This window comes from Ambystoma mexicanum, chromosome 8 (assembly GCF_040938575.1).
Source record: "Ambystoma mexicanum isolate Mex_15411 chromosome 8, UKY_AmexF1_1, whole genome shotgun sequence".
Lineage (NCBI taxonomy): Eukaryota > Metazoa > Chordata > Amphibia > Caudata > Ambystomatidae > Ambystoma > Ambystoma mexicanum.
Genome location: NC_090929.1, coordinates 905,922,207 through 905,948,528, shown reverse-complemented (window position 1 = coordinate 905,948,528; position 26,322 = coordinate 905,922,207). Strand labels below are relative to the sequence as shown.

Genomic DNA, 26,322 nt, shown 5'->3' with positions numbered 1-26,322 from the left:
TCCCACGCCGAGGCTGCCTTCACCGGCAGGAACGATCGGAACAGTCCTTTCATAAACTCCTTCACCAGGCGATGAGACCACAAGGACGACCGTCCTGCAGTTCTGGTGTATCGGGAAATCGCTGCCAGATGTATCTTGATGGAAGCATGAGCTAGTCCAGCTTTGGCCAGCGATAGTAAGTACGGTAGCACTTGAGGGGCTGTAATCCGTAGAGGGTTAATCTTCTGTGCACGGCACCAGACAGAGAACCTCTTCCACTTGTGTCCGTACACTTGAGAGTTGAGGACGCCCTGGCCTTTGTAAGAACCTCTCCGCAGTCAGCCAGGATATCGTACCCTCCAAACTCTAGTGCTGCAGGAGCCAGGCCTGCAAGTTCAGCGACTCCGGGTCGTGATGAAGAATGGCGCCTCCTTCTCTGGAGAGAACATCTGAGTCCGTCGACAGTTTGACTGGTGGGGACGCTGACAAGTCCAGAAGGTCCGGGAACCATATCTGTCTCGGCCACGTCCGTGCGACGAGGATCATCCTGCACCGGGACCTCTTGAGTTGGTTGATGAGCCTGAGCAGCAACGGAGGGAACGCATACAGGAACAGGCCGTACCAGGGGAACGAGAAAGCATCGCCCATGCTCCTCGGCTGGGGGAACCTGCTGGCGAACCTCTGGCACTTGGAGTATGTCGCCGTCGCGTACAGGTCGATTTGGGGTTTGCCCCATCGCTGGGAGAGTTGATCCACTTGATCCTGGCGTAGTTCCCACTCGTGGCATGAGTGCAGCTCCCTGCTGAGTGAGTCGGCAATGGTGTTTTTTATCCCTGCTAGATGAAAAGGTACCAGAAACGTTCCCTGGGCAACGGGCCAGTGCCACAGATCCTGGGCTTCCTTGGACAGGGCTGGGCATCTGGTTCCTCCCTGCTTCCGGATGTAGAACATCGTGGTGGTGTTGTCGGTGAAGATCCTCACCACCTTGCCCTTGAGAGACGGGAGGAATGACTTGAGGGCCCAGAACACTGCTCGGAGCTCCAGTATGTTGATGTTGAGCGGCCTCTCCTCCGGGAGCCACAGGCCTCTTGCGTGAAGATCTCCGGTGTGCGCTCCCCACCCCTCCAGGGAGGCATCCGTCATCACCGTCACCTGGTATGCTGGGGTCTGAAAGTCCGTGTCCGCTGCGAGATGCGCACGGGTGCCCCACCATCGGATTGTTTGGCGTAATACTTTGTTGAGCGAGATCTTGTCCTCGAAGCTGCCCGTCGCTTGCATCCAACGGGCGTCGAGGAACTCCTGCAGAGGACGCATCCGAAGCCTGCACAGGCGCACCAGATAGATGCAAGAGGACATCATCCCGAGAAGGGACTTGATGGACCTCACTCTGGCCACGTCTGTGGCCAGCAGACGCTGTACCTTGCCCAGGATGGCCTGCGTTCTTTCCTCCGACGGCGAGGCCAACTGCGCTACTGTATTGAGCTTGGCTCCCAGAAACAGCGCGACATGCGACAGAACAAGGTGGGATTTGGGGAAGTTGATGGAGAATCCAAAGTCTGTGAGCAGCCGGACGGTCTTTGCTGTGTGCTCAACGGCGAGTTCCCTTGTCCCTGCTCGGATGAGCCAATCGTCGAGGTAGGGGTAGACGTGGATCCCCTGCAGGCGCAGCCGCACCTCCACTGGTGCTAGGCACTTGGTGAACACCCTGGGCGCCGACTTCAATCCGAATGGGAGGGCCTTGAACTGGTAGTGTCGCCCTTGGACTACGAACCTGAGAAACTTTCGGTGTCCTTTTAGGATGGGGATGTGAAAGTACGCATCCTCCAAATCCAACGACGATAGGAAGTCGCCTTCCTCCAGCTGGCCCAGCACGTGCTGGAGGGTGACCATCTGGAACTTCTGTCTTGATGTATTTGTTTAGCTGACGCAAGTCCAGGATGGGACGCCAACCTCCTGTCTTCTTTCTGACGAGGAAGTATCTTGAGTATACTCGGGAGCCCCAGAGCCTCTTTGGGACGAGCTCCATGACTCCTTTCTTGAGCATCGCGCTTACCTCTAACAGCAGTTGAGGGACGTGGTTTTCCTTCCTGGCCACGGGAGGAATTTGGGGGCACTTCTTTAGAAATTCCAGAGTGTGCCCGTGGGCCAGGGCATCCAGCGCCCAACGGTCAGTGGAGATGGACTTCCACACGCTGACAAACTTCTTCAGCCGGCCTCCCACCTGGGTGCTTCGGTGGGGGCCCGACGCAACGTCCGGTTCAGTCTTGCTTGGAAGCAGCCTTGCCGCCTTGGCCTCCCTGGCGACGACAGCAAGATCCACCTGACTTGCCTCGTCCCCTGTAGGCTTCTTGCGACGAGGAGCGGGCCGCCTGACGGTAGGTCGAGGAGCCGCCGCCAAATCCTTTGGAGGCACCTTGCTTGCCTCCGGAGTTTCAAAAGGGCGGCCGCTGTTGCTGCAGAACTCCCAAGGCCCGAGCCGTCTCCGTGTCGGTCTTGATGGCCTGCAGTGACTCATCCACTGTCTTTCCGAACAGATTGTTCCCGTCGAAGGGCATGTCCAAAACCTTGGCTTGCACGTCTTTGCGGAAATCCGTCACCTTGAGCCACCCCCGCCGTCGTAGGCAAACGCTGTTGCCCAACTGGCAGAAACCAGTGTCGGCATAGTCCGTGGCCACAGTAATGGCATGGTCCAACACCACCTCACCCTCCTGTAGGATCGCCAGGGCCTCTGCCCTCTTGTCGTCCGGGAGGAAGTCCAACAGGGGGGCCATCTTGTACCACAACTCCCTGTCGTAGCGGGCCACAATTGCTAGGGCGTTGGCCGCCTTAATCGTCGTAGACGCCGATGTGATGACTCGTCGTCCCATGGCATCTAGTTTCTTTCCCTCACCGTCTGGTGGGGAAGTTGAAGTTGAAGCCGAAGCCACCCCCCGCTTTCTTCATGGCCGCTGCTGAGACGACTGAATCCGGGGTCAGTTGTGCCCTAAGGCACAAAGAGGCGCCGTCGGGGACCCGGTACTTCTTCTCATACCGGTCCCTTTTGGCAGGCGTCGTGGATGGGTTCTTCAGGGGGGCAAGACCCTCGTCCCAGATGTCATCCAGCAACGGCACCGCGAGGACCGTCTTCCTCTTGGCCTTGCGCCATTGGTAGAGGAAGCCTTCCTTCTTCTTTTCTTCGGGGCAGAGCTGAAAAAGCTTGGATGCCCTGGCAATCATGGCGTGGAAGGAGCCAATTTCGTCAGGAGGAGACGCCCGAGGAATCGGAGACGGGAGGTCAATCTTTTTGTCGCAGCCGTCGTCATCCGTCCCCGTTTCATCCCTTGGGACCAGGGAGGGCGACAAAGGCTGAGAAGGCCGTGAGGGCTGAAGGGGAGCCAGATGAATTCTCCTCCTCTTGTTTGGAGGGCTTCCCGACAGACCCGGTTCAGTTGGGTCGTCTGTCGGGGGTAGGGGCAGTCTCGTCCTTATCTCAGTGCAAAAGGCTTGGATTGCAGTCAAAATGGCCGCCGAGTTGTCTTGTGGCTCGGGTTGTGACGGGCGTGCCGGGAGCGACGGTTGTTCCTCCTTCACGGGAACCTCGTCGTCGCCACCCTCGCTCTCGTTGTCCCCCTCGTCGGGATCCCTCCCGTGGGACCGGGCCTCTTCCAAATTCTCGGTCAGTTCCTCCTCAGAGGTTGTGTCCATGTCCGTCACGGCTACCCCCCCTCTTTTCTCTTTTTCCACCGGCGCCATTTTCTTTTTCTTTCACCTCAGGATTCGATCAGTACGCTTCATTTTTCAACTGCTTTTCCCGCTCCAGGTCTTCATGGTGACACAATCCTATAATTCACTGCACATTCCCACAGCAGTCGCTTCAGTTATGACTCAATTGCATTGGTTTTGGCACGTTTCCAACAGGATCTTGCAGGATCGGCAGGAGCCTCTAGAAGACATGTCCTATCTCATGGCTGCTTGGCCACGCCTCCTACTCCCATTATAGAGTTATGGCCAGAAAGGAAGACTCCAACCCCAGTCTAAAATAATACAGGTTTTTAAAACTTGTACATTTTGTGACTGTTTCTTCATTTGCGATACCATGCCTGTTTTACAGTAGACAGTGACCTCAGTAGCATAATGCTCCTTAATGCTAATTGGTAGAAAATTATCTCAGCAGCATAGTACTCCTTACACTGATTGATGGGAGGTGAGCTGAGCAGTGGGCTGTAACTATATAAAGGCTAGCTTCAGAAGGAGGAAGCAGAAGAGGAGTTGGGTGCAGCAATGAGGAGGTTGGCTGATGAGGCAGAAGGGGGAAGAGCTGAGGCTGGAGGACCAGAAGCACACTTGATGCTCCTTTCATGCAAAACCTACGAAGGGGGAGGGTCTAAATCCAGGATTTTATTCTTGCCTGGTTTTTTGAAGCTACTAAATAGAATTTCTGGCTTTTTGAGTTTCAGAAAATCCCTGCTCTTTTGACTCAGCTGCATGGGTAGTATTTCTACATTTTTACCCATGGCAACGCAGCCCATCACCTATTAACAAATCTTATTCCTGATTGGTTAATGCTGACACCATGGTTGATCCCAATCGATATTGACTCTTTCTGAGGCAATTACTCCCATTTTTGCTGCTTTTTGTTAAAAGAGACCATAGTTACTTGATAAGTGATATTTTATATTTTTCTAATTTTTTATTTGGATTGTGCAGACGACAGGCTACTGGGCACCCCACCTGCATTTATCTCCCTACCTTCTATCTTCTGAAGAGTAGTGAGTATGAATTGTGTTTTGACCATCTTTTAATATCAAATTGGGAAAAGAATAGAGAAGTATTGAGTATTGAGAGGGCAGATCATTCAATGAGGTTGCCTAGTGAGATCTGTGGATGAGGCAGGCAGTACCTTTGAAGTGGCTAAAATGCTTCTGAGAAAATTGACTGATCTTGAGTAGATATAGAGGCAGTGACAATAACTGCTTACTCATTAATTACTTTTTGCATATTAAGTGTGTTATGTTTAGTGACTTTAGCAATGTTTCTTTTCTTTCTTCGTTGAGTGTTCATTACTGAGAAGTTTGACGGAAGCATTGGAACAAGAATATTAAGTGTGGGGCATCCATTTGAAGTAGCGTGTATTGATATGTGATACATGATGCATGTCTTTAATACACACACAAAGGTTACTGGAAGGTTTGAGCAGTAGACCATCACTAAAATATAATGTGACATTAGTAAACCACTCCCGGGCAGATGAAAGAGATTAGCTGCCTTCTGCAGGGGTTGTTGCCTACTCTCTTTATTGATGCACAGTGATAGGTATATGCTTTTCCATACCCCTAGTCCTACCACAGCAACTTCTTGATGGGAAAGGATTGGTGGGGATGGACACTCCCCTGTGGGTGGAGGTAATGCTCTGTGGGTAGGGGTGATACAAATCACATCACCCTATCTCTCTTCTTCCATTCTTCTCTAAAGTCTAGGAATGGGTGGTTTACGCTTAAGTCTCCACCTACCTGGACCAACGCTCTTAGTCCACTTCATCAACCTGGCTTCGGACTTTTACACTCTACAGGAACAGCGAAATGTTATACTGCAAATTCTCTCCTTTTCGCTAGGCATGTCATACTTTCCACTATGCTTGTCCTTCTGGTTCTTTCTGTAGCTTTTGATATTGTGGATCACCCTTATCTTTTATCTACTCTTTCTTCTCTTGAATGTTTAAGTTCCGTACTTAAATAATCAAAGGCTTTATCCCTAACTTCCTCCTCGACTTTCCACAGAAGCCGAACGCTGAAACATCTTGGGCCTCACAGAGCCTACCCCATCACCATGAGGCTCTGCTTTGTACAGGGGTATGCAGCCTTCATTTTGCAGCAGGTAGACCTCACTGGAGCGCTCTGCTCGTGCAGCGCCTTTTTTTGATTTTAAATCACCGCTCACTGCCATATTTCATCCCGATCTTCCCCCATCTTGCGATCAGTGTGTGTGCGCGCTTCGGGGGCATTGATGCTAACATGATTGGCCATTCTTTGTGTGCTTTACCATCTCTACAACATGGTTGCCCAATTATTGTCCTCTCCAGCGCTACCTGAAGCAGCCTGATGCTGCATGGTGATTGGCCTGTTACTCCATCTTACTGGACAATCCTGAAGCCGGCAGGTGAACACCGGCCCCCCCTCTCCAAGGCCCTACTCCTAAGGTGTCTGTGCCTGTCTGGGCCTGGCTGGACTGGATGCCCTCCGCCCCTTTTTTTAACTCAGCACATCTTGTTGAAGTCACCTGGACTCGGGGTCTCAATGTGACCAATCGTCCCTGGCCCACCTGAACTCAAGGCACACCTGCAGTTATACTTGTGGGTAGGCAGCTCACCTAATTTCATTTCCCTGTGACTTTACATCTGCAGCCACTATTAACTTTTCGTGTGCCTAGTGTGCCTCAACCTGCAATCCCTCTCACTCCCCTCCTCTCCTACTATGTGTCTCTTGCACTTATTCTTGCGCTGTTCGTCTTACCCTAACCCCATCTCCTCTCCCCTTCTTCATGTATAGCTCTTGCATTATAGAAACGACCGTCAGGCACGTACAATAATTACGCCATATGTTTTAACAGTTTGTATTCCTCCTTGTCCAATGTTATGCCACTAAACGCATAGCATTCTGAATGTTCCAATGCCTATTAAGAATGTACATTTTTTGTTTAACTACTCACCCTCCATGCGTTGGAGCGCTTTGAAAAGCTTGTTAAGTGTATAGGGGCTATATAAATGACAAATAAATAAATAAAGCTCCTCGGTTCACTGGGCTGGGAAGTTCTCTCCTATGTTTATGCTACAATTCAGTGTACTCAAAGGCTCTGTTGTTGGCCCTCTACTTAGCTTCCTCATACTATTCTATTTCCTCTCATATCTTCATTACATGTTTTTTGTCTCTTGCATGCTGATGATTCAAAGATCTTTCTTTCTTTCTCTTCCATCTTGGATGAGAGTCGCTCCATTTTTTCCAGCTGCCTGCATGCATTTGCATTTTCTTCACCCGAACCCTAATAAAACTGAAGTACTTTATTTTCCTGCTTCATCTCCTAACCCCGCTCCTTATACCGTTTCTTTCCTCCTCCTTCCCTCCCTATCTCTCCCTCTGTCCGGAATCTTGGAGCATTGTTTGACTCTACTCTTTCCTCCCCTTTGCATTAAGATTTTCATTTTTGTTCTTTTCATACAACAAAGCGTATTCTTCCATCCCTTCCCTTTTCTAGGCTTAATTACTGCTCTGCCTATGAATTGTCACTTTTGCACCCCATTTACAATTCAGCCTCTTGTGACGTATCGTGGGATTCAGTCACTACTCCCCAGAGCAGAGCCATTCCTTTTGGGCTAGGGAGGTTAGCCTGCTCTGCAATAATCCTCCTAGGGGTAGCAGCATGAAGACTACACAGGGAGAGACTCCCTTTGGGGGACAAGGACGCCCGTTCCACAGAGGAACTCCCTAAAGCCCTCTCTTCTAGAACAAAAGTAACATCAGAATCCAGAGATGTCCATCAAACCAAGCCACTGTTTTTTATTGTGACATAAGACCTAAGATCCAAACTGAGGAACAAAGTAGTAAAACTACCATAAAGAGGAATAAGGCTGAGCTAGTAATATCGATTACTCAATGGCTGGAAACCAACACTACTGTGACGAAGAAGAATGAACAAACAATGAAGAGTGATCAACTAAAAGAGAAAAGTCTGTAACCCTCTGCTGGGGAGGACCGAGCAGCCCATCATAAAAAAAAGAAGATGGAATACTGTCCAGGAGAAGTGAAACCCGGGATTTTCAAATCAGCCTAGTTAGGAGCGCAGAGAAAGACTGGTAGATCCTCAATCGGGAGGAAACAACAAGGTGCTGGGGGCAAGAAGCACAGAGGAAGCCTCAGTCTATATAATAACTGAACAAGAGAATAACAATAACTATTGGGTCTGCAATAAATACCTCAAGGAGAAAAAGAAAGAAACAGAGGAGGAGGAACAAGATGTTAAATGTCTTATTCATGAGGATTTAAATAACTACAGAAAAAAGGAGGAGAAAAACCACATAAACAGAGATTCACTATCCTTAGTAACTTCAGAGAAGGAGAGACTTTCAGAGACACTTAAGAAAGATATTATACAAGAATTTCCAAAGCCCATAATGCTAAGGAGGAGAAGCCTACAAAGAGAACAAATATGAAAGCCAAAGATTCTGAGTGAAAATTTCTTATTTAAATAAATGAGTGGCCTCTTTAAATCGAACTGTCCTGCCGCGCAAAGCACACAAGTGCACGCAGAGGCTGTCAGGCAGTGAACGGCTGGAAAAAGGGAAGACATCAGCATCTCGGGCAGGTGTTTTATTTTATTTTGTGTGCATGACTGAGTGTGTATGTGTGTGTCTGAGTGTGTCCGTTGGGGAGGAAGGAGAATGTTTTTGGACGAGACTGGAGGGGCGAGGGAGTGGGTAAATATGTAAACTGTATTTTTACTTGCTTGTGTATCAGCATCAGTGTGTTTGAGTTTGGGGTTGGAGGAATGATTTGCAGGGGAAGGGAGGCAGCAGGGAAGCAAAGGGAGGATTTGGGGGGTTTCACCCCCAAATTCTGAGAAATCCCCCAGTGTTGGTGAAGATGGGGGTGGGCAGCGGAATGGCTTGCCTGGTGGGTGGGGGGCGGGGGGTGACCCTACCCCCAAAAGTGTGATATATACACTTTTTGAAGGCCACACAAAACCAGCCAAAATAAATTGGCCTTTTTGTTGTGTTGTCTTCAAAAAGCAGCAATATCACATGAAACCCTTTTTTTGGTTGACACAGATCATTCCCTCTGCCAAGTAGGCCTGTTAGGTACTTATCTTCCCATTCTCCCAATTACCTTGTCTTGAGTTTGCTTCTGAATAAAACTGGTTATATCTCAGTCATTTGAGTTCAATTGTTCTGTTCCCCTCTCCTTGTGAAAGAAGGGAGTTGTGCTCAACTTCCGAACGATGAACCTTCAGTATCTCTTTGGGGGAGCCGACAGAAACCTGATCAATCCCAGAGCTAGTGAAGCCAGTATGGAACTGAGCCATTGTATTTAAAGTCCCTACTCAGTACCGTAATTACTTTGTCCAACAGGACTGGTACCAGTAGGCCCTGGAAATCCCTCTGAAATCACACAAACTGGGACTGCAGCTTTCATACTGTTACATAATGTCTCCAGAACTGCTTACACCAAGCCTGGCATGAACCCCCCCCCCCTTCTACCCACCTACAGCTGAAGGTCAGCGCTTGAGGACGAATTCCATAGTCAATTGCAGCACTGGACCCCTTCCTTTCACCTACATTTTCTGATGACTGCTCCAAAGGGACCTATCCACGATCCCCATACCAAAAGCACAATACTTAATTAATGGGACCAGCAAGATCCTCCAAAACACGCTCTTTTGCCCTAGAGCACCTTGTAGACGATGGAGAATACACCATACTAAATAGTAAGACGATAGTGGCACTCCTGCACCACATTCCTTCACTGAAGCACCTTACGTCTGATGACATGAACATCATCGAATTTCAGGATGACAAGGTGATGGACAGAGTGTACCTACACATCAAAAATCCTGAGGTAAAAAAAATCCACCTAGAAGCCAGAAGGAAACTGAGAATATTGGGCTTTGAGATAGAGGAGATAAGCCACACATCCAGTAACAAGAATCTATCATCAGGAACCTCTAAATGGCAAATCCAAGATAAACAAAAATGACCAATGGCTAGACAGGTAAAAACCATGGCCAAGTGCAGCTCTAAGTTTAGAGAAGACAGAAATTCCTCCGCACTGAACACTAGGCGGCACGCTGACAGAAGGGAGAGGAACAAAGTCGCCTCGGAAAGCCCTAAAATGCGACAACGCAAAATTAGCTTTCGTGGCCCGATAAAACAATGGAAAGAAGAGGACGGAAGGGGAACTGCCCTGTCCTCCATTGACCAGATTAACAACAAGCGACCGACAAGGACAGATCGAGTGGAACACAGGAAGGATCAACCAGTTTCGCAGATATCGGGGTACCAGACCTGCCCTGACAATGGCAAACGACCAAAGACAAGCAAGGATAAAATCGCCCAGGATATGTCTTTTGAAAAAGAAAGGGTCCCTAGTGGCCCTCAAAAAAACTGGAACATCACAATACTGCAAAGTGCTCTTTGTGTTAACAGAGTTAACACAAAGAGCAGAGGTACAGCTACAGGAAGCGTGCAGCCAAACTGGGACTGGCTACCAGAAGTTCTAAGTAGGCTCAAACGATCCTAGCAACTAAATTCCAAATATCAATCAGTCCATCCCAAGTCATCTGCCCACTCACTTAACTATCTGATTGTGGAACACTCAAGGTTTTCTACACCACACAAGCACTTCTGACGTGAATGTAGGCAGCTTTGATGTCCTTTGTCTTCAAGAGACGCGGTCTACAAAGGAACCGAGCATCGACGGATGTGACTTGGCTTTTTCTCCGGCCATCAGAGCCCCAGTTGGAAGACCTAGAGCCGGTTTGATTACAACCATCCATACCGGTAGAGCTCTACAAGTAGATTAAATCCTTCTGTTCGAGCCTCATATACTGGCTACTATAAACTTATGGACATCAGGCTTACCCACCATAAACCGCAAGAAGACGGAAAAGTTCATGTTGATAAATCTTTACTGGAACTCAAAAGATCCATCTTCAAATTTCATAATTCCCAAAACTGAAGCCTTAATAGCTGATTTCGGAGAAGAACCCCAAGCGGACCACATCATAATCTGCGGTGATCAAACACACTTTGCACAGCGACCACAACCTTTTGAAGGCAAGCTGGAACCAATATGCGAGAACCAATATATGACAGCCAGTGTTCACACCAACCATAGGGGCACAAGACTACGACTAAAGTCAAGGACTATTAACGCGATCAAAACAGAATATCTGCTAGTGCGAGCAAGGATTAACGATGCAGCTTGTTTGGCAAACCTGCACTACTGCCCTCTCCTTGTGCCCTGTAAGCTCCCAACGAAGGGAGACATAAAGACTACCTGTCACCATCACTCCAACAATCCAATCTTGAAAGCCAAAAGAAGTGAACTTCGTAAGCTGATTCGGAAAGCTAAAAAATCCCAGACGTGGCACAACATTGAAGCAGCCATCACAGCCAAACGTATGTACAAGAACTGGCTAAAAGGCTATAAAAGCATCTTGTATCAAGATGACTTCGAACACTGAGTGGAAAACAACCAAAAGCTTTCTGGTCACTAATATCGGCTGAGGGACGAGCAACTCAGGATGCTCTCCTTAGTAGTGAAAGTGAGAAGAATTGGATATTACACTTTACGAACCTGTTTGGTCAAGTTCCAAAAACACCTAGGAGTGAAAAACTTAACGCAGACAGGTGGGACATTGAGATTGACAAAACAATGATTGAAAAAAAAAATCGGCAAACTGAAACCGTCTCGAGCGCCTGGCCCAGACGGGCTTTCCAATGTCGATCTTAAAACCAACGTGGAGGCTTGGGCTCGCCTGATATCTGAATCTTCAAAAACTGTGCCATCTTTTTTTTAAATTTATTGATATAGTTGACTAATCAACTTTTCAATAAGTGTTACAAAAAGAACAATAAAAATCCAATAAAACATTAATTTAAATTACAAAATTCTCAAAGAATAAAAAAAAGTGAAAATCACATTTAAACAAGATCAACACAATTCATATCCATTGAAATTTAAACTCGATGATTGTTTTCACCCCATGATTGTTCTCACTCCTTGAATTCACAAAGTCAAGTTAGTGGTTCATGGTGTCAACATCAAAGCTCAATGACAGTACAAAATGTACTAACGCCACTCTTACTTTGTTCAGATTCGCATTGTAAACATAATCCCATAATCTTTCAGGAGTGAGACAACTATATCCTTCAAAAAGGTGCTTGAAATGTTTGCTTCTAGAGTCAACAAGAGCAGAGCACACGGCTACCAAATGTATAAGGTTTTCAGCCACGTCCGATTTCTTGCAGAAGCGACAAGTCGAGAAAGATGGAGAACACAGATTCCATCTTGCACGAATTTCCCTTGTGTGCCATATGTTTAACCTATAATGGAGGAAAAGGTCACGATATCTAGCACCTGGAAATTTAATTAAGTATGACAAAACTTTTTTGGGCCAGACTTTGTATTCTTAATGATAATGATGTGTTATTTATATAGCGCCTTAATCCAAAGCGCTTTACAGAGCACATATTTACATACAATATCTCCCAACCGAAATTGGTACTCATTTATCGACCTCGAAGGATGAAAGGCTGAGTTCGCCTTGCTTGGATTCGAACCTGCGACCTGCAGATCACGCTCAGATTGCAGCAGTGAGCGCTCAACCTGCTGAGCTATCTTGCCCATGCTTCCGCTGCAGACATAGCTCACGTGTATTGATCCAATCTTGTAACATGATTTTCTCCTTAGCTTTTACTGGATTGCTGGTAAGCAATATCTCTGGGACATTTGCCTCATGCAGGAATTCTTGTACCTTCACTCGCCATGTGCTCATGCTCATATTAATATGTTACTTCTACAAAACGATCCCCCCTCTTGAAAGACAGCCAACATCATGCCAATTTTCAAAAAAGGGAACAAGGGGGACCCACGCAACTATCAACCGATAGCTTTGCTAGATACCATTTGGAAAATTTCTGGCACTTTTCTGTTAGAAAAATTCAAACTTTGGGTGGTATCTACATCTGGCTTTGATCACTTCCAAACTGGGTTTACCAAGAACATTGGAACAACACATTATGCTTCTCAGCATACTTAAGGCCAAAGTCGTGGAAGGTGCACCTAGCCTAGTGCTCACTTTCATTGACCTCTCTCAAGCTTTCGACAAGGTCAACATGGACAAACTGTGGACAAAACATAACAACTGGAAGTGCCCAGAAACAATTCTAGCTCCAATCAAAGAACTCTATTCGGAAACCTCAATCAGAGTACGGCTTAGTGGAACAGCCCTACTCTCAAAGAACATCGACATGTACCAAGGAGTCAAACAAGGCTGCCCACTGGCGCTGGTGCTTTACAAGGCCTATACGGGTGACCTTCAAGATTCTGAAAAATCTATCAGAGTCTTCCCGCCAACAGTGGGTAAGGGAAAAATAAGTAGACTACTTTACGCCAACGATATTATTCTCACAGATCAAACGGCGGTGGGTCTACAAAGAAAATTGGACAACCTCATTGCATACCTACAAACGAATGACCTTGAAATCAACATCAATAAAACAAAAGTGATGACTCTTGAAAAAGCATCTAAAAGAAAGGATTCGAAAGTCTGGCATATCAAAGAAACCCCACTTGAAAAAGTCCAATAATTCTGCTATCTGGGTGTCATTTTCAGCAAAAACAACCTGGAATTACCAATGCAAAAACACATGCGTATGAAAATCAAAAACCTGACGAATCAAAGGAAAAAGATAGACAAGAAATTCAGTCGCTTTTCCATCCAAGCGGCCCTGAACTTGTACAAAGCTAAAGCTGTACCAGCTATCGTTTATGGTGCCGAGGCAATGCCTGGGATTCCCTCCAACATTTTGGGAAAACTTGAAGGTTCTTTTTGGAGGGCAATCCTACGACTACCTGCGTCAACACCAGTAGTGTTAATGAGGAGGAAACTGAGCTTAACATCTTTGGAAGCAATTGTAGAGCTCAACACCTTAATGCTCTTCAGGAAAATGAAGTTACTTTCTTACCTGGTAACGTTCTTTCGAGGGGATGGTCCGATGACGTATTTCATATCTATGACAGGTAATGTCCACAGCTGTGCTTCTTCGGAAAATCTTTGGCGTCTGTGTCCTGCGTCGATGACGTTGATGCCCCGTCCCCAAGGACCTCCTCCGACGGCCGACATCACCCGATGTGATAAGTAGGACGCACAACGCCCATAGCCTCAGTTATAGTTTTTTCCCAGAACGTGTGCCACCAGTTTTCTGCCAGTCAGACACACAAGGCCTTGCGGAACGCAAGCTGCAATCGCAAAGGAAATTCTGCAGCGGGGAAGGCAGGGAGGGAGCGATATGGAATACGTCGTCGGACCATCCCATCGAAAGAACGTTACCAGGTAAGAAAGTAACTTGTTCTTCGAGGGGATTGGGTACTCTGACGTATTCCATATCTATGACAGACTCCAAAAGCAGTACCAAGCAAGGAGGTGGGAAAGAATTTAGAATACAAATTTAGCATGCCCAATCAAATTGCGGAATAGAGAACTGCCTTGCCAAAGGCCAGATCTTGCCTTCTGATGGAATCGAGGGAGTAGTGCCGTACAAAAGTATGTACTGAAGCCCAGGTGGCTGCATCACAGATGTGAAGAATAGGAACTCCCCTCTGAAGAGCAGTAGACGCAGCCACTCCCCTGGTAGAATGGGCCCGTAAGCCAGCCGGAGGATCCTTACCCGCCACACTCGGAAATAGCTAAAATAATCCAACGAGACAAAGTCTGTTTCGTCACAGCTTGTCCCAAACGCTTTCCAGAGTAACCAATGAAAAGTTGATCGTCCACTCTGACCCGGGACATGCGCGAAATATAAAAGCTCAACGCTCTCCTAGGATCAAGCCTATGGAGCCTCTCCTCTTCCTTACCAGGATGTGGAGGAGGATAAAACGCGGAAGAACAACCTTCTGGCTCAAATGAAAGTCCGAAACCACCTTCGGAAGAAAAGAAGGACAAACTCGAAGGACAACACTGTCCTTATGAAACACAGTGAAGGGTGGCTTAACTGAAAGTGCCTGTAACTCAAGTAACCGCAACCAAAAACACAGTTTTCAGAGTTAACAGCCTCAAAGGGCAAGAATGTAAAGGCTCGAACGGAGCCCCCATAAGAAACTTAAGAACAAGGTTCAAATCCCAACCTGGCACCAGAAAAGGTGACGGAGGGAACACATTAGTGAGCCCTTTCAAAAACTGCGAAATTAAAGGAATTTTAAAATAGGAACACTCTTCAGACGAGCGCTTAAATATGGACAGCGCCGCCAGGTAACCTTTAATGGTCCCAACTTGCAAGCCCATGTGGGCCAAAGAAAGCAAAAAAAGACAGAACCATGGGAATGTCACATTCAAAGGGATCCACATTCTGAACTATGCACCAGTCGCAGAACTTTCTCCAACGGCAACGGTACAGAGACTTAGTTGCCGGCCGCCTGGCCGAGAGCAACACCTCCATCACGTGTTCAGGGAGGTCCCAATCCTTATACCTCAACCTTTCAGAAGCCAAGCGTGAAGATTGAGGGATCTGACCTCTGGGTGGAGAACCTGACCCCCCTCCCATGAGAGCAGATCGTCTCGATAGGGAAGACGACGTGGAGGGCAGATGGACAAGTCTAGAAGGTCCAGGTACCATGTCCTCCGGGCCCACGCCGAAGCAATGAGGATCATCCGGGAACCGAACCTCCGTAACCTCCGCAGCACTTGCGGGATGACGGGGACTGGAGGAAACGCGTACAGCAGTGGGAATAACCACTCCACCACGAACGCGTCTCCTAAGGCTCCTTTTGGAGGAAATTCCCGCGAGCAAAACCTTTCGCACTTCCGGTTGACACTGGAGGCGAAGAGATCCACTTGAGGGGTCCCCCAAAGGGCGAAGATCTCCAGGAGAATCTTCCGAGCCAGCTCACACTCGTGAGAGATCAAGCTCTGCTTGCTCAGAGCGTCCGCCGTCTCGTTGTCGCCTCCAGCCAGATGAACAGCCGAGATCGAAAACTTCCTGCTGGATGGCACAGAATTCGAGCTGCATCGCCTCCCTGCACAGCGGAAGTGACCCTGCCCCCCACTTTTTGTTGAGGTAGTGCATGGCCACCGTATTGTCCGTTAGAATCAGGACACTCTTTCTGCGCACAGTCGGCAGAAAAGCCTTCAGGGCTAGCCTGATTGATATGGAGTCTGGACTGAGACGGAGACCAACGACCGCTGACTGTCAACTCGTTGGCATGAGCTCCCCATTCCGTGAGGGATGCGTCCGTCACGATCGTCACCTCCGGCCAGGGCAGCCAAAATGAGGCCCCCTTCATCAGATTGCCCTCGATGGGCTACCGAGGGCGGCACCTGAACAGGGTCCAACAGCCTGCCGGAGGACTGAGACCACTGGAGCTTGAGTGCCCACTGCAAAGATCTCATCCGCAGACGAGCCTCTGGCACCAGAAGAATGCAGGATGCCATGAGGCCGAACAGTCTCAAGAACTCGGACGCTGGGAGATCCTGGGCAAAATGAAACTTGTGCACTATCTGCTGAATGTGAATGTGAAGAGCCCTCACCTGAGGAGGAAAACACTGCCCCAGGGACGTGTCGAGCACTACTCCGATGTACTGGAGCCACTGCGTTGGTGTCAAATGGGACTTCTTTAAATTGAGGGAGAAGCCCAGCTTGTAAAGGAAGTGGCAGGTGACGGACAGATGATCCAGGATTTGCTCGGGAGAGCTCCCCCTGATCAACCAATCGTCCAGGTAGGGGTAGACGTGAATCCCCCCTTGCCTGAGATGCGCTGCCACCACCACCATGAGCTTGGTGAAAACCCTCGGGCGGAGGTCAATCCGAAACGGCAGGACCCGAAACTGAAAGTGCGAGTCGCCAACCGCGAACGTCAGGTACTTCTTATGCTTGGGATGGTTTGGCACATGAAAGTAAGCATCCTTGAGGTCGAGAGACACCAACCAGTCCTGAAGTTGAAGGGCCTGGAGGACTTGAGAAAGAGTCACCATCTTGAACTTGTCCTTCCTGAGGAGTTTGTTCAAACCGCGCCAGTCCATGATGGGTCTCAAACCCCTGTCTTTCTTCGATATCAAAAAATAAGGGGAATACCATCCCTTGTTCCTCTCCGCTACATGCACCAGTTCTATGGCGACACTCTCCAGCAGGGCTTGAATTTCCTGCGCAAGGAGCGGATCCAGACTCTTCAAAGAGAGGCTCCCTGGTGGATTGTCGTGAGGCCTCTGCCGAAAAGGAAGACAGTAGCCATGGGTTATGATCTCCAGAACCCACACATCCGAAGTAATGGCTTGCCACTCTACAAGATGCTGCGCCAGCCTTCCCCAACCGGCGAACCATGGGACCTGGCCTCATGACTGAGTGGTTGTGGCTGTGGCGTTGCCCGAGGGCAAAGAGGCAACTTTCCACCTCTGGCACTCTTACGATGGCCTCTTTGACTGCTAGCTCCCCTCGCTTTACTGAAGGACGAGTAATAGCGAAAGGAACCTCCCCTCCATTGCTGTCCCCTAGGACGAAAAGGCGGAGGATGGAGAACTGCAGCGCCCAACGAATTCGCTGCAGCTTTGGAGGTCTGCAACCTCTCAAGGCACTCGTCAGCCTTGCTGCCAAAAAGGTGTTCACCGTGAAAGGGCATGTTGAGGAGCCAGGACTACACATCAGAAGCGAACCCAGACTTCCGCAACCACGCAAACCTGCGCATTACGGTGCTCGCTGCCATGGACCGGCTGACATAATCCGCCAAGTCCAAACCCGACTGAACAGCCTCACACATGGCATCCTTGCCATCCTGAACCATAGCAAGGAAACCATCCCGTTCGTCCCCTTCGGGAATATGTTCAGCCGCTAGCGCAACACAGTTCCACAGAGTGTGTGTGAAACGAGACAAGGCACACATGGAGTTGGCCGCCTGAAACGCCATACCCCCCGAAGAAAAGACTTTCTTCGCCCAGCCGTCATAACGTTTGTTGTCCCTATCCGGAGGGATGGTAGGATACAACGCCTGCTTTGCCGGGGCCGTAGCCGCCTGCACCACCAAACTCTCTGGAGTGGGGTGCCTAGACAAGTAGCAGGGGTCGCTACTGGCTGACGGTATTTTCGCGATAAAGACTGGCCCACTGCCGGGAGACTCTCCGGAGCAGTCCAAGCCGCCGCCACCCTTCTCTGCAGAGCCATATGAAAAGGCAAAACCGGGTCAGTGGGGGGACCGAGATCAAGGATGTCCGTGAGATCATCCTGAACGAACTCCCCTGGGGGAGCTGACCAACCCAAGTACTCGGTGACCCGAGACATAAGGCGCCGATATGAAGAATCGGCATGAGTGCCAGGCTCCAGCCTACAAAACTCCACCTCCGGAGAGGTGTCCAGTCCACTGGCATCATGCAGCGACTGCCGCAGGTCGTCAAATTGGCTATGGCCCGAGATAAGTTCATCGGGAACCGTAACCGGAACCAAGCCGCCATCAGAGCCTTCATCACCCTCTGAAATGTACTCCAGACGGGGAGAGGAAGACCTCTGCGGACCAAAGCAGTGCCTGACCTTAGCCAGAGCCTTGCTAGGGGCAAACCCCGTGCCACGGGGCCCCTCCGACACCACTGCCTCGAAAGGCGTTGAGGGTGCCGAACTAGTCGGCGCCGGCGTCGACAGAAAAGGCGTCGACGTTGAGCGAATCGGCGTCAGCTGCAGCGCTGCCAGCATCGGCGGCGTCGACACAGGCCTCGAAGCCGGAGCTCCGAGCGTGTCTCTCGACGACCTAGGCGCCGACGACTGCCTCGGAGACGGAGCCTCGAGAGAAATCACCGACGACCTCGGCGCCACAGGTGTCGACGTCTTCTTCGAAGACGGCACAGGATCACGCGGCCTCGAGCGCGTTGAGGACCGGGACCTGGAACGAGCATGGCGAGAACGGCTACCCTTGTCCGAGCGGGACCCCTCCCGCGAGCCGTGCCGACCACCCGAGCCCAAAGGCGTACGAGCGGTGTCTCTCGACCGGTGCTGACCGACCCCACTCAGAGGCGCGGACGGACCAGTGCCCTGCGATTCAAGAATCGCTAGCATCTGCTTCCTGAAGGAAGCCCATTCCTCCGGTGTCGCTTGCATGGAGGGATCAGCGACCCGCCGACGGGCGGAGTCCTCGGAAGAGGACGGGGAAGGCGACTTATGCCGGCGCTTCCGGGAATGCCTCGAAGAGGTGGAGGAGTGGCGAGACCGACTTCTGGAAGGAGACCCACTGGACCTCCGACGATGACGCGGAGAGTCGCCCCTCGAGTCATCCGTCGAAAGCCCCGCAGACCTCGACTTCCAGGGCATAGACACCCGGCCTACCGGCAGCTTCTTCTTGCGTTCCCGCAAGGCCTTTGCCGTGAGCGACTGGCAGTCGACACAGTCGTCCGTATCGTGGGCCTCCCCGAGGCACCAGAGGCAGGCGTCGTGCGAGTCTGTGACCGACATCTTGGACCCACAGCCCCCGCATTTCTTGAAGCCCGGACGTGGGGTTGAAGACGAAGAAGACATCGTCACGAACAGGTCTACACAACAAACCGAACAGGTTCAGCGAACCGAGAATTTTAAACAGCTAACTCCAACGAGTCGAGGCGTACCGAGATTCACGAAGCGAACACGTTTGCGGAAAAAACGGAACTGAGGCTATGGATGTCGAGCGTCCTACTTATCACATCGGGTGACGTCGGCCGTCGGAGAAGGTCCTCGGGGACGGCGCATCGATGTCATCGACGCAGGACACAGACGCCAATGATTTTCCAAAGCAGCAAGCTGTGGACATTACCCGTCATAGATATGGAATACGTCGGAGAACCCAATCCCCTCGAAACACAGTTCAAAAGAACGAATTTACGAGATCATCCACGAAGAAATGTCCAAACGGACAAATAAAATGTTAATTAAATGGTCATTCAAAAACCTGGCATGCCTCGAGGAAATTGGAAGTTTGCAAGAGGAACTGGTTAGTAATCCAACGAAAACAGCTAAGAAATTAAAAGAACAAGACTGGTGTAAAACCCAGGACTCAGCAACAAGATATAAATCCACAAGGCATTTGCCAGCTAACATTCAAAAACTCAATGAACCAGCAAGCTATTTACTTACATTTCCGAACAAGAAATTATGATCGACCTTCATGAGAGCCCGACTGAACGCCTTAAAAACAAATTAAATTCTTGCTGTTCGAGATAAAACCTGATTAAATGGATGTCGATTCTGTGACCAGACAAACGTGCCGGAAACCTTGAGAAACCTACTCCTGGAATGCAAGAGTCACTAATTCGAAAAGTATATCTGGGCCACCTGTTCACAGAATACTGTATTATGGATGAGGATTATTGGTGGACGATAGTAATGAATGGGGCAAACCGAAAACCAGTCATTGCAGTCGGAAATTTCATTAAGAGCCTTGATCTGGAACATAAACAACGAAGGAGCGTAAAAAAACAAATCACTTAAGGAACAATCGGATTGACAAAAGGATTGACAAGGTAGAACTAAACAGAGTGAAGAATATGACAAAAAGTTCAACCTTGTAAAAACTGGTAAAATACAGTTAAAAGAAGGGGGTATAAAAATAAAACAAATAAAAAAAGGCACAATGCTGCATTTATGTAGATTGCATAAGCATATAAGGCAGACTCTGTGTAGACCTGAAGATGCAAAGTGCTGAATGCACCGGATACATGCCTTGATGCCAGTGACATTAGGCATGCAATCCCTGGTGGTAAAGGGGGTGTTCAAGAATTTTTTGTAATATACTTCCATTTAAAAATAGCCTCTGGAGCTCTGTTTACACTTTACATGAGCATTCCATCTTTAAATAGCAGCTGGGCCATTTAGATCTATTTTGAAAGTCAAGAAACTTAAGACCTTGTGACCAAAAAAGTCAGTTTAAAAACAAGTTTGTAGTAAACAGTAATAGGAGTGAAGAACAATTCTGTGTGTTGCTCTAAATATCATAACAAATATTACAAAAACAGGAATAAAGGGAAACAAATTCAAACTTCAAACAGCACTAAAAGCAACAGTACAACAATTACATGCTCAAGATTGAATACACATTTTAAGGAAATGGACACTAGCCTTGTTCAGCTCTCGCTCCATCTTCTCGGGGCAAAACTGCTCAATGTGATTTCGGAAGGGCAATGCATCTATGGCGACAATCTCAGTAGTGCGCCGCTGCCACTCATCCCTGTGCCCAAAGAGAAGTGAGGTGAGGACATCATGAGATGGTGTAGGGCTAGTCATCTATCCCGGGAAATGCAGTGTCCAGCAAAAGGTGACGAGGTCAGACAGGCAATGTGTGTAGAGAAGCAAACTTTGCATGCACATTGCAAAGTACAAAAGTAGGTTTGCAGTCCTGACAACTTCATACTTGGTTATAGGATCCAATCAAAAACACTAATATAGCAGCTACTAGCAGGGAGCGGATTTAACAATGAAGTTGCAGTAGAGTGTCACAAAGAGGATTACTAGAGGAAATACAGAAAGTTGCTGATATTGGTCTGTAGCACCTTGCAACAATGAAAAATAAATCTAAACAAGAACAGTTGAACAGAGAGTCAGATGTAAAGGCACTCTTAAAAAAAACACAACTGTCTACCACTTCCTGCAAGAGTGTAAAATACCTAACAGGTACTACCTTTTCACATACCTTGGTGTCTCATCTTTGTGGTTTCCAGCCCATTTGTATGTTTCTGCATAGCCATTGTAATCGCTGTACTGCTCAGTGCCTACATAATGAAGAAAAAAAACAATTGTGCTATTTTAACACAGTAACTTTAATACATGTTTGCACATGTTCAAACTTGAACAAGTAACACACATGTCAAGGGACCACACATCTGGTAGGCAGGTCCATTGAAAAGAATCCTCATTTGAACTGAGCAATACTGATAATGTCTCAACGGATAGGAAATGCTGCCTGGGGCGTTGTACCCCAGATACCAGTGCCAAGAAGTATATTCCAATGCAAACCTGACCTACTACGGTGCACCATTAGCACAATTGATTCTCCAATGATAAAGTTCCAGCATAATGTTAAGCATCAGATGAAGGCTGGAGTAAATATGATAAATACACTGCAACTTTAGAAAAACATTCACGATTAAAGTGAATCAAACATGGCAGACAAATGTCTAGAAATGTTAATTTTTTTCCCCATTTCACCAGTGATACGTGACTGACATTTCTTTTTAAGTATATTGTACAAGAAAATAAAACCGTAATGGAGCACAATACAACTTACTGTAATACCAAACTCGACCTAAGGTGATCTTAGAAGAAACAAATATACACAATGGTCTCAACAGTTATGCGTTCCTTCAGCACCCTCAAGTAGTTCATTATTGCACATACCACTCAGCGAACACAAGTCAGAAGACCAATTTATACTTGTCCATGACAGGATACTCCAGGAATACGATTGCAAGAATTAGACAATAGCTAAAGCAATTCATGGCTAAAGCATTTGATATTTGTATATAGCTTTCCATTTTAACTAATTATCGGGGCATATTAAATGCATATTTCAAATCCATATAACATGGTGGGAATGGTTTTAGTCAAGTAGATGTGTCTAAGGCTTTGACCGAGTATCCATAGTTACGTTTAGCAAATAATGACATAATGATAGCAATCCCAGTAGCTGGCAAATTGATCTCCATACATTTTTAATCTGTGCATGCCAAGTCAGCTGGCAATCACCATTTACTCCCAGATGGTTATAAGGTTGTGACGATTCACGGGATCTCGTCACTTCTCCCCAGAGGGGTGACCTTTTCAGGGAGGCTAGGGAAGTGAGCCCGCTATGCAACATTTCCCCTAGGGGTGGCAGCAAGCAGGGCCTCACAGGGAGAGACTCCCCTCTTGGGGAAAAAGGACTCCCGTTCCGTCAAGGAACTCCCTAAGCCCCTCAATAAAAAGTCTACAATGTCATCAGGACTTCTTGAGAAACATCCCACCCAGTTCAATGTTTGCTATCGCAACTTCAGAATACAACCAACAGGAAGACAAACATACGGGGAAGAAGAAAAGTCTGCAAGACATTAAGATTACACATTGGTTGGAAGGCAACCATACTGAGATGCAGAAGATTGACAGAGTAATAAAGAAAGCTCCAGGAAGAGAGACAAAGGCTTTCACGTACACGCAGGGGAGGACCCAGCACTTTCCAATAAAAAGGAAAGGAGGATTAACATACAGTGTTGGTGGAGCCCGAGAGCTTCAAAGCTGTCGAGACAGGGACACAAGGAGAGTCCGGGAGGTCCTCAGTCGAGAGAACACTAGCAACCAAGAAGGGAAGGATGCATGGAGAGGGCAGAAACCCAAACTGGGGATGCCAAAGAGAAATACAGTGGTGGCGTGACCAAGAAGAGATGTACCGTCCGGTCCTCAAACAATGCTGAGACCGTGAAAGAACAAGCTCTGCAGGGCTGCGTGTGGAAGCAGAAAGAAGGAACAAATGAACGAAAAACGAACGAACGCAAGAAACGCCTGACCCCGCAGAAAGACCCGGTGATATCGACCCAGCAGTACGAAGGTAACGGGAGTGGCGGGAAACCCGGGAGGGGTGCAGAGCAGAAGAGCAAGTTACTTATCTCTGGTAATGTTCTTTCGACTGATGTTCCTCCCAGGCATTCCTCATCTTCATTGCCAGCTTTAGCTTCTTTGGACATTTCTTCTGGGCACAGGGCGCAGTGCGAGAAAATAGTCAACTCTATGTCCCTCAAGGGCTTCCATCTTGGCTGACGTTATTGTCGAGTACATATACCACGCGCAGCGCCCATTGGCTTCAGTTCTGTTTTTCCGCCACTATAAGCAGAATTAACGGCTTTGATAAGGGCCTTTAAATGATCAGACCTTAAAAGAGCGCAAGGTCCAATGCCCGGAAATTCTACAGTGAGGTAGGTTGGGAGGGTGATGAGAAATATGTGGGTGGAACATCCAGTCGAAAGAATGTTACCAGGGGTAGGTAGCTTGTTCTTCGAATGGATTGTGTCCTCCCACGTATTCCTCATTTTATGATAGACTCCCAAAGCAGTATTAGGTTCTTTTGGAGGAGAGAGTAAGAATTGAGAGCTATTGATTGTCCAGAATGGAGCATAGACACACCTTCCCAAATCTTCCTTCATTGATAGAAGTATCTAAACAGTAATGTTTAGTGAATGTGTGGAAGGTGGACCAGGTTGCTGCCTCGCAGATATCCTTTATTGGAACTCCCCTCTGAAGGGCAGAGGAAGTTGCTGTTAGGGAGAATTCTCATTTCTGTGCTAATTCCCGTAAACCTTAGAGACCCCCCCAGATATTTTGCTGGACTTTAGGACTTTTATTTTTCATCCTGGAGTGAGTGCAACTTTTTTCTCATTCTCTCATGTATGTTTGATCTGATTTTGTGTCTGTGTTTCTGTGATTTTGGGGTCTGACAAACTCCATAGGCATCACCTTTTGTATTGTGACACACAGCACCTTCAGTGCAGTGTCACAGAGAAGTCCCTTGGATTTCTCATAAGGTTTAAATACCTTCTCTTGGATAAACTACTGTTTCCACACGTAGTAGAGTGAAATTGACTTTACTACCCTTTTTCTCTCTGTAGACCCAGCACACTCCATCTTATGTGGAGTGCTGGGGGTTACTTAGTATCCCCTTTGTCTACTTACTCATGTAACATTTGTTATGTTACCCTCACTACAATGAATGTTTGGTGGCAGTGGTTTAATTTTCCTACCATTGTGCGTTTTTACCGCAGACTGAATTCTCAGCTGAGTATTGCACCCATGGGTGCCCATTTTGTGAAAATGGCTCCGGTCTTCTTTTTTCGCCATTTATTGCTTGTGAGGTCTTTCTTGGGTTTTACTCTGCGCGCCAAACCAGGTTTGGTCCCTTTGTACGTTTTGTCTTTGGCGGGCTTCAGTGCTGAAATCTGTCTCTGTCTTCAGTGCTGAAATCTGTCTCTGGCTCCAGCGTGTCTGGCAGGGCAGGAACGCGAGGGAGGTGCCCGAAACTCCCTGTGCTTAGTATTCTTGGTTACCTGAATGCACCCAAAGGTGATTGGCAGCCACCCTGCTGTGTGAGTGACAGCTAGGCTGCAAATTAATGGGAGAAACCTGCATAAAAGGCAAGGTCTCTCAGACAGAAGGCAGAGTCGACCACTGTACGAAGAATCCGAAGAAAGATACTGGAAGATCGGTTGCTGCACTGTCCTGGACCGTTGGTTTGCCCAGTGAAGCCCTGCTGCAGTGCTGAAGCTCCAAATTTCGTATAGAGAAATCAGGAACGGACAACTTCTTCCCTTGGGTTGGTGGGACCAACTGACCCCAAGACGAACTTGACTGGAACCTCTCTCCCTGCTGGCTGTACTTCATTGCTGCTGCTGGAACAGAGTGCCAGGGAACACCAGGAACGAGTGCATCGTCTTTAAGCCGGACCCGAGCTCCAGGAAGATCCTAAGGACCCTCTCAAAGCAGGATGACCCAAGCCTGAGCCACCCCAACAGAGTGCTGGAGCCCAGAAGCAAGGGGAGCCCATAAGGTGTCCAAGAACCCCGGTGGTCGCCGTGGCGGTCATACGTGGAAGCGTGTATCGGCATAACCTTCTGTGGGGCTGTCATTGTATAATTACAGGCTGGTTTTGAAAATAGGTATTCATGATGGAAATACATAGTACCAAGAGTATTCTATGCGGGGCTATGCGGGGTTCAATAACAAAGAAAGAAGCATACTTTTGATTAAGAAAAAGGAAATTGAAAATAACTTTATAAACAAAAAGGTAACGAACATTTCCTGCTCCCTTTGGAGCCTTCTGAGAAGGGTCATATCTGATGAGTTGGTTACACCTCATTTTTTGCTTGCTAAATGGTAATCCAACACAATCCTCGGTAGAAAAAAGGGTTTGACCTTAAGGATGAGCCTGCAACTCATTCATCCTGCAGGCTGATGTTATCACTACAAACAAAATGCTTTTGTAAGTTAGCAGCCTTAAAGGGCAGTAATGGAGTGGCTCGAAAGGAGGGCACGTCAACAACTTTAAAACCAAGTTAAGGTCCCAAGTTGGTACTTGGAATGGTGTAGGAGGAAACACATTTGTGAGTCCTTTAAGAAATTGAATTATTAAGGGAAATAGGAAGCTTCTTCTGAGGTGCGCTTGAATATGGAAAGCGCTGCTAGATAACCCTTGATTGTTCCAATCGTGAGCCCCAGATTTGCCAAATTTTGTAGAAAAGATAACACTGTAGTTGTATCACATTGAGAAGGGTCCACATCCTTTTGCCTACACCAGCTGCAGAACTTGTTCCAACGGCAGCAGTATAGTGAGTTTGTTGCTGGCCTTCTGGCCGAAAGCAAAATGTCCATTCCGTCATCCAGGAGGTCCCAATCCTTGTATCGCAGCCTCTCAGAAACCATGCGTGAAGGCTGTGTCTTGACCCCTGGATGGCGATCCCGACCCTCCTGTCACGAGAGAAGGTCCTCTCTGCATGGCAGATGGACATGTCCAGAAGGTTTGGGTACCACATCGTCCCGGCCCAATCCGGGGCAATCAGGATCATGGAGTTTCCAAACTTTCTCAACCTCCTGATGACATGAGGAATGACGAGGACTAGAGGAACAGGAGGGGAAAC

The 26,322-nt window shown here is 48.1% G+C and overlaps 1 protein-coding gene across 5 annotated transcripts in view; it reads right to left on the bottom strand.

The window, feature by feature from the left end:
- The window catches only part of PARG (poly(ADP-ribose) glycohydrolase), a 2,316,516-nt gene that overhangs the window by 461,322 nt on the left and 1,828,872 nt on the right, over positions 1-26,322 (bottom strand). For all 5 annotated transcript variants that reach the window (XM_069610798.1, XM_069610799.1, XM_069610802.1 and 2 more), the window contains 2 exons: positions 21,360-21,438; positions 20,789-20,897 (listed from right to left, as the gene is read on the bottom strand). In XM_069610798.1, the coding sequence (XP_069466899.1) occupies positions 20,789-20,897; positions 21,360-21,438 (188 nt within the window). The remainder of the gene's footprint in view (positions 1-20,788; positions 20,898-21,359; positions 21,439-26,322) is intronic.